Source organism: Bos mutus, chromosome 10 (assembly GCF_027580195.1).
Source record: "Bos mutus isolate GX-2022 chromosome 10, NWIPB_WYAK_1.1, whole genome shotgun sequence".
Taxonomy (NCBI): domain Eukaryota; kingdom Metazoa; phylum Chordata; class Mammalia; order Artiodactyla; family Bovidae; genus Bos; species Bos mutus.
In genome coordinates, this window is record NC_091626.1 from 32,454,195 (window position 1) to 32,466,293 (window position 12,099).

At 38.3% G+C, this 12,099-nt stretch overlaps 1 protein-coding gene across 9 annotated transcripts in view; it reads right to left on the reverse strand.

Moving 5' to 3' along the window:
• The window catches only part of SYNE2 (spectrin repeat containing nuclear envelope protein 2), a 239,426-nt gene that overhangs the window by 82,577 nt on the left and 144,750 nt on the right, over nt 1-12,099 (reverse strand). For 8 of the 9 annotated variants that reach the window (XM_070377739.1, XM_070377741.1, XM_070377740.1 and 5 more), the window contains 4 exons: nt 11,897-12,016; nt 11,321-11,521; nt 9,811-9,984; nt 2,116-2,247 (listed from right to left, as the gene is read on the reverse strand). In XM_070377739.1, coding sequence (XP_070233840.1) covers nt 2,116-2,247; nt 9,811-9,984; nt 11,321-11,521; nt 11,897-12,016 — 627 coding nt within the window. The remainder of the gene's footprint in view (nt 1-2,115; nt 2,248-9,810; nt 9,985-11,320; nt 11,522-11,896; nt 12,017-12,099) is intronic. The other variant, XM_070377742.1, reaches the window with a different exon arrangement.

Here is a 12,099-nt window from a genome sequence, read left to right on the forward strand (position 1 = left end):
GAGGAAAAAAGAGGACTTCAGAAGAATAAATTAAAACAGTACACTGCTAATTCAATTTCATGAAAAGAAAAAAAATTCTTCAAAACTGCAAATACAATGATCCCCTGAGGAGAACTCTCTAAAGGCAATTATCTCCTGCAGTTGGGTTCAGCTTAATGACATATCCTGACAGTTACTTAAATTTAATCTTAAAAAATAAATTGTGGTCAAACAGAACATTTGCCACTTTCCAATTAACTTAAGCTTTTAAAAAATTATTAAAAATTCTACCTCCAACCCCTTTCTACCACTCTAGTTGCAAATACCTCTTACTGCTTGAGTCTGCAGGCTAGAATAAACTGTTCAATGTTAGTTTAAAAAAATAAATGGTTCTAATTTTCTAAGCCTTCAGTGCAAGACACTTCATCTTTAGAGCATCTCTGAGAAGTTTTAATTTCCTCATTTTGTCCCCTAGAGTCAGGCTGCACTAGTCGCTTGGCCCATGAGGTGACAACCAGCATTGAACATGGCCTGTTCAACTCCAGAGGTCACACAACTGACTGGCCCTATATTCCCAGCCCATAGATGTCCCCCAGTCAAGATATATACAAACTTCCCCATGACACAGAAGACTGATAACAACCTTAGGACCGCTGTCAGTGAGATGGGCTTCACTAGATAATCCGTCTTCTTTTAGTCTGGCAGATTATCTAAAAGTCTTAGAACAATTCTATCCTTTTTTAAAATATTTCAAGCTTAACAGAAACACAGGTTATAGTTTAAGGCAAGGGTCCCTAACCTCCTGTATGTAAAGGCTGAGGATCTGAGGTGGAGCTGACGTAATGATAATAGAAATAAAGGGCACAATAAATATAATGCACTTGAATCATCTTGAAGCCATCTCCTCACCCAGTCCGTGGAAAAACTGTCTTCCATGAAACTGGTCTCTGGTGCCCAAAATGCTGGGGACCACTGGTTTAAAGTATACAGCTACTCTTGGAGAAATAATCAGGCTTCTATCAGGTTGGCTAATGTGAAATGTTTCTTAATCCCACGAGGTTTAAAAGCTATATTTTCCACTGCATTCTCTCAGCTGTTCAGATGGCACCTTCTGCACCCCTAGGCTAACAAAGAATTAAAGAGCAGCTTCTTGTCCCAGAAGACTCAGATTTATGTTTGAGTTTGGCTCAATATGTGAAGATGGCAAAGAGATCAATTGAAACTTTCAAGACACCTAGAGAGCATAACTACAGCATTCCAGCCTCTGGAAAATGCTCTTTGTAGGAGTTTAAGTGCCTCCAAGGAATGGTGGTACCCTGACAAGTAATTCACTTTTTCATTTTTCATCCAGTCTGGTCAGGCAACAAACCTGCTTTTGAAATTTTAAAGTGGCTATTTGATAGTGCATACACACACTAACCACACAACCAGGTTCTGACCACAAACATTCTAAAGTAAAAACTAAGCATTTCGAGTTTCTGTTGAAAATATTTAGACCCTGTTCTTATCTTGTAGGTCACATTCTCAATGCCACTCAAAAACCATGCTAAGGTTGTATCTTTTCTATGGTATTGAAATCTGAGACACAGAGACTTTGATCATAACAATACCAAATGTTACACAAGAAAAAATTTCAAGTCTGAAGTCTCTTTATAATGCTGGTGGCAGGGAGCAGATTGTTGTTTTCCTCATTGGCTCTGTCCAATCAGGGCTTCACTTGTCATAAGACTAAAAATATGTTCAGAGGCCCATAGTTCACAAAGTTCTTCTCATACTTTAGCTCATGTCCACACCTGCTGACATCCACCTCCAGAGACAGGTAGAACAAGCTTGATTACCTACATTCTATAGATGAAGACACTGAACCTTAGGGACAGAAAGCTGACAAAGTGCTAAATGAGAGAGAGTCAGGACTCAAACCAAGGTCCCGACCCCACGTCAGGCACATGGTTATGAAGAGAAGCCCACAAGCAAATCTGCAGTTCTCCCAAATATGTCTCCCTGTGAGTTGTTTGAGGAACATTTCATTTCAATTCAAATCATTCACCCTCAAAATCAAGTACTTTAGTCAAAACACAATAAAAACACAAAGTGCTTCAGACCATGACTTTGATAGTGTAAGTGGAAGCAAAATACCTGGTAATATGAAATCCTTTCCACCAATCTTTCCTCTGTCTCTTCTACCAAACTCACAGAGGGCAACGTAGACATAAGAATTTCCAGGTCCTTTTCAAGAGATGCGTAGTTTTCATCAAATTCTTCCCATTTCTAGAGAATTAAGAACACATGATCACCAGAGGGCTTAGTTCCAGAAAGGGATGAAATTAATCTCCCAAACAAAAATGAACTCTGAGACCATACAAAATTAAAGCACAGATTCCAGGGGTTTCTGAGATATAACCTACCCTAATGAGAGCTCAGTGTCTGGTAGGAAACAATTCCACTTTCACTGCAGTGTGGAAAAGGTTTTAAAAAATCCAGGAGGTACTAGGGTTTTATGTTTGTCTTGTCAAATCGAGCAGGGAATAATAAAGTGAAGTTGCCCAGTCGTGTCCGACTCTTTGCGACCCCATGGACTGTAGCCTACCAGGCTTCTCAGTCCATGGGATTTTCCAGGCAATAGTAATGGAGTGGATTGCCATTTCCTTCTCTAGGGGGTCTTCCCGACCCAGGGGTCAAACCCGGGTATCCCACATTGTAGACAGACGCTTAACCGTCTGAGCCATCAGGGAAGACGTGTCTGACTCTTTGCGACCCCATGGACTGTAGCCTACCAAGCTTCTCCATCCATGGGATTTTCCAGGGAAGAGTACTGGAGTGGGTTGCCATTTCCTTCTCCAGGGGTCTTCCCAACCCAGGGAATAATAGGATTAAGTTAAAATGATACTCTCAGTGTACGCCTCTGTCATGATCTCAGAGGACTTTTATTACTTGGAAAGGAAGGTGCTAACTTTTAAAGTTTTTCAACAGAAGCTCATGTTAGGCTGTTCCTAACGCTCCCTGCTCCAACTCCCAGCCCACTGAACATGACCCAATCCATTACCCTAGCATGCCGCTCAAATAAGTGGTTTGAGAGGCTGTGAGTTTACACTTCAGCAGGGGAGTACTACTGCCTTCGCCAGAGTCTGCCTGGTCCCAGCACTCTGTTTCCAGAGAAGCCCACCTCTGGGGCCTTAACCCTCAACAGAGCTCATTTATGGACACAAAATATTACCTGCTGGAAAACGAACCACTCCACTAATTTTCCTACCGAGTGGAACAGTGGGTCACCTGAAAGTTAGGGACACTCACTGGACTCATGGAGTCTTTTTCTTTTTTTTTAACTTAACTCGTAATTTATTACGCTGTGCTGCATGGCATGTAGGATTTTAGTTTCTTGACTAAAGATCGAGCTTGTGCCCCCTACCTCGGAAGCCCAGAGTCTTAACCACTGGACCATGAGGGAAGTCACTTATGGAATCTTTTTCTTTTTTTAAACACCATGAACTATTACTATAAATACCCACTTGACATACTATTAGAAAATATTTATTAGCATAAAATAATACGATATCTTATTATCCATTAAAAAAGTTTAGTATTTCTTTCCACTGTGTTTAAGAAGGTAAAGGTGGAAAAAACCTTAAAACTGAGAAAGAGCTTTATGTAAGCTTAACTTTTTTCTCTTTTTTTAATTAATTAATTAATTTTTTGGAGGCTAATTACTTTACAATATTGTATTGGTTTTGACAGGGATCCGCCATGGGTGTACATGTGTTCCCCGTCCTGAACCTTCCTCCCACCTCCCTCCCCATCCCATCCCTCTTGGTCTTCCCAGTGCACCAGCCCCGAGCACCCTGCATCATGCATCGAACTTAGACTGGTGATCCATTTCACATATGATAATATACATGTTTCAATGCCATTCTCTCAAACCATCCCACCCTCGCCCTCTCCCACAGGGTCCAAAAGACTGTTCTATACATCTGTGTCTCTTTTGCTGTCTTGCATACAGGGTCATCGTTACCATCTTTCTAAATTCCATATATATGCATTAGTATACTGTATTGGTGTTTTTCTTTCTGGTTTACTTTACTCTGTATAATAGACTCCAGTTTCATCCACCTCATTAGAACTGATTCAAATGTATTCTTTTTAATGCCTGAGTAATATTCCATTGTGTATATGTACCACAGCTTTCTTATCCATTCGTCTGCGGATGGACATCTAGGTTGCTTCCATGTCCTGGCTATTATAAACAGTGCTGCGATGAACATTGGGGCACACATGTCTCTTTCAATTCTGGTTTCCTCGGTGTGTATGCCCAGCAGTGGGATTGCTAGGGCATAAGGCAGTTCTATTTCCAGTTTTTTAAGGAATCTCCACACCATTCTCCATAGTGGCTGTACTAATTTGCATTCCCACCAACAGTGTAAGAGGGTTCCCTCTTCTCCACACTCTCTCCAGCATTTATTGCTTGTAGACTTTTGGACAGCAGCCATTCTGACTGGCATGAGATTGTACCTCATTGTGGTTTTGATTTGCATTTCTCTGATGATGAGTGATGTTGAGCATCTTTTCATGTGTTTGTTAGCCATCTGTGTGTCTTCTTTGGAGAAATGTCTGTTTAGTTCTTTGGCCCATTTTTTGATCGGGTCGTTTATTTTTCTGGAATTGAGCTGTAGGAGTTCCTTGTATTTTTTGAGATTAATTCTTTGTCAGTTGTTTCATTTGCTCTTATTTTCTCCCATTCTGAAGGCTGTCTTTTCACCTTGCTTATAGTTTCCTTTGTTGTGCAAAAGCTTTTAAGTTTAATTAGGTCCCATTTGTTTATTTTTCCTTTTACTTCCAATATTCTGGGAGGTGGGTCATAGAGGATCCTACTGTGATTTATGTCATAGAGAGTTTTGCCTGTGTCTTCCTCTAGGAGTTTTATAGTTTCTGGTCTTACGTTTAGATCTTTAATCCATTTTGAGTTTATTTTTGTGTATGGTATTGGAAAGTGTTCTAGTTTCATTTTTTCACAAGTCGTTGACCAGTTTTTCCAGCACCACTTGTTAAAGACATTGTCTTTTCTCCATTGTATATTCTTGCCTCCTTTGTTGAAGATAAGGTGTCCATAGGTGTGTGGATTTATCTCTGGGCTTTCTATTTTGTTCCATTGATTTATATTTCTGGCAGTATGATCTGCCAGTACCATACTGTCTTGATGACTGTGGCTTTGTAGGAGAGAATGAAGTCAGGCAGGTTGATTCCCCCAGTTCCATTCTTCTTTCTCAAGATTGCTAATCGAGGTTTTTTTGTATTTCCATACAAATTGTGAAATTATTTGATCTAGTTCTATGAAAAATATTGTTGGTAGCTTGATAGGGATTGTACTGAATCTCTAGATTGCTTTGGGTAGTACACTCATTTTCACTATATTGATCCCTCTGATCCATGAACATGGTATATTTCTCCATCTATTTGTGTCCTCTTTGATTTCTTTCACCAGTGTTTTATAGTTTTCTATATATAGGTCTTTTATTTCTTTAGGTATATATATTCCTAAGTATTTTACTCTTTTCATTGCAATGGTGAATGGAATTGTTTCCTTAATTTCTCTTTCTGTTTTCTCATTGTTAGTGTATAGGAATGCAAGGGATTTCTGTGTATTGATTTTATATCCTGCAACTTTACTATATTTATTAATTAGCTCTAGTAATTTTCTGGTGGAGTCTTTAGGGTTTTCTATGTAGAGGATCATGTCGTCTGCAAACAGTGAGAGTTTTATTTCTTTTCCAATCTGGATTCCTTTTATTTTTTTTTCTGCTCTGATTGCTGTGGCCAATACTTCCAAAACTATGTTGAATAGTAATGGTGAGAGTGGGCACCCTTGTGTTTTTCCTGACTTTAGGAGAAATGCTTTCAATTTTTCACCATTGAGGATAATGTTTGCTGTGGGTTTTTCATATATAGCTTTTATTATTTGAGGTATGTTCCTTCTATTCTTGCTTTCTGGAGGGTTTATCATAAATGGATGTTGAATTTTGTCAAAGGCTTTCTCTGCATCTATTGAGATAATCATATGGTTTTTATTTTTCAATTTGTTAATGTGGTGTATTACATTGATTGATTTGCGAATATTGACGAATCCTTGCATCACTGGGATAAAGCCCACTTGGTCATGATGTATGATCTTTTTAATATGTTGTTGGATTCTGTTTGCTAGAATTTTGTTAAGGATTTTTGCATCTATGTTCATCAGTGATATTGGCCTGTAGTTTTCTTTTTTTGTGTGTGGAATCTTTGTCAGGTTTTGGTATTAGGGTGATGGTGGCCTCATAGAATGAGTTTGGAAGTTTACCTTCCTCTGCAATTTTCTGGAAGAGTTTGAGTAGGATAGGTGTTAGCTCTTCCCTAAATTTTTGGTAGAATTCAGCTGTGAAGCCATCTGGTCCTGGGCTTTCGTTTGCTGGAAGATTTCTGATTATAGTTTCAATTTCTGTGCTTGTGATGGGTCTGTTAAGATTTTCCATTTCTTCATGGTTCAGTTTTGGAAAGTTGTACTTTTCTAAGAATTTGTCCATTTCTTCCAAGTTGTCCATTTTATTGGCATATAGTTGCTGACAGTAGTCTCTTATGATCCTTTGTATTTCTGTGTTGTCTGTTGTGATCTCTCCATTTTCATTTCTAATTTTGTTGATTTGATTTTTCTCCCTTTGTTTCTTGATGAGTCTGGCTAATGGTTTGTCAATTTTATTTAACTTCTTAAAGAACCAGCTTTTGGCTTTGTTGATTTTTGCTATGGTCTCTTTTATTTCTTTTGCATTTATTTCTGCCCTAATTTTTAAGATTTCTTTCCTTCTACTAACCCTGGGGTTCTTCATTTCTTCCTTTTCTAGTTGGTTTAGAGGTAGAGTTAGGTTATTTATTTGACTTTTTTCTTGTTTCTTGAGGTAAGCCTGTATTGCTATGAACCTTCCCCTTAGTACTGCTTTTACAGTGTCCCATAGGTTTTGGGTTGTTGTGTTTTCATTTTCATTTGTTTCTATGCATATTTTGATTTCTTTTTTGATTTCTTCTGTGATTTGTTGGTTATTCAGCAGCATGTTGTTCAGCCTCCGTATGTTGGAATTTTTAATAGTTTTTCTCCAGTAATTGAGATCTAATCTTACTGCATTGTGGTCAGAAAAGATGCTTGGAATGATTTCAATTTTTTTTAATTTATCAAGGCTAGATTTATGGCCCAGGATGTGATCTATCCTGGAGAAGGTTCCATGAGCACTTGAGAAAAAGGTGAAATTCATTGTTTTGGGGTGAAATGTCCTACAGATATCAATTAGGTCCAACTGGTCGATTGTATCATTTAAAGTTTGTGTTTCCTTGTTAATTTTCTGTTTAGTTGATCTATCCATAGGTGTGAGTGGGGTATTAAAGTCTCCCACTATTATTGTATTATTATTAATTTCCCCTTTCATGCTTGTTAGCATTTGTCTTACATATTGCAGTGCTCCTATGTTGGGTGCATATGTATTTATAATTGTTATATCTTCTTCTTGGATTGATCCTTTGATCATTATGTGTGTCCTTGTCTCTTTTCACAGCCTTTGTTTTAAAGTCTACTTTATCTAATATGAGTATTGCTACTCCTGCTTTCTTTTGGTCTCTATTTGTGTGGAATATCTTTTTCCAGCCCTTCACGTTCAGTCTGTATGTGTCCCTTGTTTTGAGGTGGGTCTCTTGTAGACAGCATATATAGGGGTCTTGTTTTTGTATCCATTCAGCCAGTCTTTGTCTTTTGGTTGGGGCATTCAACCCATTTACATTTACGGTAATTACTGGTAAGTATGATCCCGTTGCCATTTACTTTATTGTTTTGGGTTCGAGTTTATACACCCTCTCTTTGTTTTCTGTCTAGAGAAGATACTTTAGCATTTGTTGGAGAGCTGGTTTTGTGGTGCTGAATTCTCTCAGCTTTTGCTTGTCTGTAAAGCTTTTGATTTCTCCTCATATTTGAATGAGATCCTTGTTGGGTACAGTAATCTGGGCTGTAGGTTATTTTCTTTCATCACTTTAAGTATGTCTTGCCATTCCCTTCTGGCCTGAAGAGTTTCTATTGAAAGATCAGCTGTTATCCTTATAGGAATGCCCTTGTGTGTTATTTGTTGTTTTCCCCTTGATGCTTTTAATATTTGTTCTTTGTTAATTTGATTAATATGTGTCTTGGGGTGTTTCACCTTGGGTATATTCTGTTTGGGACTCTCTGGGTTTCTTGGACTTGGGTGACTATTTCTTTCCCTATTTTAGGGAAGTTTTCAACTATTATCTCCTCAAGTATTTTCTCAGGGTCTTTTTGTCTTCTTCTTCTGGGACTCCTATGCTTTGAATGTTGGGGCGTTTAACACTGTCCCAGAGGTCTCTGAGGTTGTCCTCATTTCTTTCGATTCTTTTTTCTTTTTTCCTCTCTGTTTCATTTATTTCTACCATTCTATCTTCTACCTCACTAATCCTATCTTCTGCCTGTGTTATTCTACTGTTGGTTCCCTGCAGAGTGTTTTTGATCTCATTTATTGCATTATTCATTATATACTGACTCTTTTTTATTTCTTCTAGGTCCTTGTTAAACATTTCTTGCATCTTATTGATCTTTGTCTCCAGGCTATTTATCTGTGATTCCATTTTGTTTTCAAGATTTTGGATCATTTTCACTATCATTATTTGGAATTCTTTATCAGGTAGATTCCCTATTTCTTCCTCTTTTGTTTGGTTTGGTGGGTATTTATCCTGTTCCCTTACCTGCTGGGTATTTCTCTGCTTTTTCATCTTGTTTATATTGCTATGTTTGGGGTGGCCTTTCCATATTCTGGCAGTTTGTGGTTCCTCTTTATTGTGGAGTTTCCTTGCTGTGGGTGGGGTTGGACGTGTGGCTTGTCAAGGTTTCCTGGTTAGGGGACCTTGTGTTGGTATTCTGGTGGGTTGAGCTGGGTTTCTTCTCTCTGGAGGGCACTGAAGTGTCCAATAATGAGTTTTGAGAGGTCAATGGGTTTGGTGTGACTTTGGCCAGCCTTGTATATTGAAGCTCAGGGCTATGTTCCTGTGTTGCTAGAGAATTTGCATGGTATGTCTTTCTCTGGAGCTTGTTGGCCCTTGGGTGGTGCTTGGTTTCAGTGTAGGTATGGAGGCATTTGATGAGCTCCTATCGATTAATGTCCCCTGGAGTCAGGAGTTCTCTGGTGTTCTGAGGATTTGGACTTAAGCCTCCTGCCTCTGGTTTTCAGTCATATTCTTACAGTAGCCTCAAGACTTCTCCAACTCCTTTTGAAGACAATGGGCTGCCTTTCTCAGTGCCTGATGTCCTCTGCCAGCATTCAGAAGTTGTTTTGTGGAATTTGCTCAGTGTTCAAATGTTCTTTCGATGAATTTGTGGGGGAGAAAGTGGTCTCCCTGTCCTATTCCTCCTCCATCTTAGGACCGCCTCCCTTTTTTCTTTGAATCAGGACAGAACTGGCATAAATCTTAGCAACAGAACATCTGGGCTTATCCTCTTTGGGATGCACAGTTTCAGAACCCCTGATGTTTCATGAAATGATCTCATTCAAGACCTCAAAATGCTTCCCATTTTGTTTATTTGTACACAGCCCTTGAAGGCAGAAAGATGCTGTGTCATCCCTAACTGACGTATAGGAAATTTCAGCTAATATTTCACTGGGGGAGCAGCAGTAGGAGCTGGAACAGGATCCACGTTCCTCATTGCTGGTTCTCACTTAACTACTGCTTAATAATAACCAGATACTTATTTTCAAACCTAGAGGTGGTGGTTGAAAATCCAGAATTCCTGGCTTAAGTACAAAATGTATGAAAGCCACATACCTGCAGTAAACTCTGTAGCTTTATTCCATATTGATGTGACTTTTCTTCTAGCAATTTAACTTCTTTGACTTGTTCTGCCCCAAATGTTTCTTTCTTTTGCATTAAAGAAGGAAGCATTTTATTGGAATATGTTTGGATCAAGAGCATGTCAGCAACAAGCTTCTGGAAAAAAAGCTGTGAAATGAGATGTTGACATTTATTTATTTTTATGCTGTGAAAAGCCTTAAAATTCAAGTTTTTTCAACATGTTATACTGTCATATTTACTTTCTACTCTGAAATCCCAGGACAGCCATGTAGAGTCAAATTCATGAGAAAACAAACCAAATATTGCCTATGTATCCATGGTCATCAAATACTAATGGAATTTTAACAAATCACAATGAAAAATTATCCCTGGTAATATTTTTTTCAAAACTATCAATATTAAAGGGCCAATATTATTAATTAGGCAATTAAAATTTCCAGTATATCGGAAATTCTAGGTTTTAAGAACCTTTTTTATTTTTTTTAAATTTTTTACCAAAATGTAGATGCTGATTTGGCTGATTGGTTTCAAGACAATAAATTGGATAGATAGACGTGTGAGCCTCAAAAATTCACATCACATATTCAATTGCCAGGGGTTTCTAAACTTTGGTTCTAACGTCTACTCAATACAATGGTTAAATAAAGGAAATTTCTTGATGGGGGTCTATTGGGATTCTGGTTGGTCAAAGCTCCTACAACAGCACTTTAAGACCTTTAAAGAGAAAGGCTTTCCTTCACATGGTTCACCATTTATAGTCAGCTGCCCCCTTAATTATTTTGAGGGGCCTCTTATTAGGTGAATCTCTTTTCTTATTCCCTGAAAAGGATACATAAAAGGGTCTACCATAAGCTTTGAGACATTTTTATATCAGTTAATATATTTTCTCCTCTTCCCCTCCATTCTTTATACAATATTTACCTTTGAATTTTTCTTAACGTCTACTTATCAAAAACCTGGACTTCAGCTTGTTGGAGGCAGGGACTATATCTTACACATTTATTATCAGCATTTAAATTACTACATATCTCTTGTTGGTTATCATGAAGTGTTATTTAATGAAATTAATGGAAAGCAAAAGGGTTTACTGTAGCATTACACTACATATACATTTGTAATTTATTTCTTTATTTATTTTGATTTTAGTTCTCAGTAAGGCCTTTCCTAACCTCCTGAATTCAACTCCCTCTATTAAATGCTCTTAAAGTATGTATCCCAATTTCAATTTTAAATTTGTTTGAATTGCTCCTTGACAAAAATGTCTTCTCAATCAACTAAAAGGTCCATAAATCTTAAGAATTGTGTCTGTTTTCACTCACAATTATATTCTTAGAGTTTAGCAGACTTCCTGGTACATGGTGTAATAGATGTTTGTTTAAAGAATAAAGGAATGATGTGTATTTCACCAGGAAAGACATGTATGCTCTGTTCATACTCAGAATAACTTAGTCTATGAAAAGGTGATCTGACCCATGTGTCTTACCTTGTGATTTTGTATTTGAGCCTGTAGGGCAACTTTACTTTTGGCTTGCTGTAAGTGGTCATGAGCAAGCTTTTCCTTCCCGATATTCACCAGTTCCACCATGCCTTGCAACAAAGCATCTTGCTGGCTCTCAGTGATGCAAGGGCAGCTGAGTTCTGTGTACCTGGCTCTCAAGAGTCCCCACATACTGTCAAGGACATCCTGAAAAGAAAGAACAGGTGTGCACAAACATTTCCACCCAACCATGAAAATAACCCAAATAAAGAGCATATCTAAATTTCCATGGAGAGCTTCCCAAGTGGCTCAGTGGTAAAGATTCCACCTGCCAATGCTGGAGATGTGGGCCCTGGGTCAGGAAGATCCCCTGGAGAAGAGAATGGCAAGCCACTCATATTCTTGCCTGGGAAACCCCTTGGACAGAAGAGACTGGGGGGCCACAGTCCATGGGGTCACAAAGAGTTGGACAAGACTGAGTGACTGAGCACACAGTGCACAAATTTCCTTGCTAGAAGAAAAATGCCTAACTTTTTATAATCATAGTAATTTATGGATTGAATATGTTCTGCTCAGACGTACCTCTAATTTGTAAACCTCCTGGAGGAGAACATAAGGTAAATGAAGCCTCTCTCCTTCATCTCTTAGTTTTGCCACTCGGCTCTCAGAGTTCTGCAGCTCCACTGTATATGCATCCACTTTCTAAAGAGAGAGACAACACAAAAAAATAAAACTGTTTAGTAAGTCAGGAGTATACATAGTCACTTAAAAAGAATTAAACAATA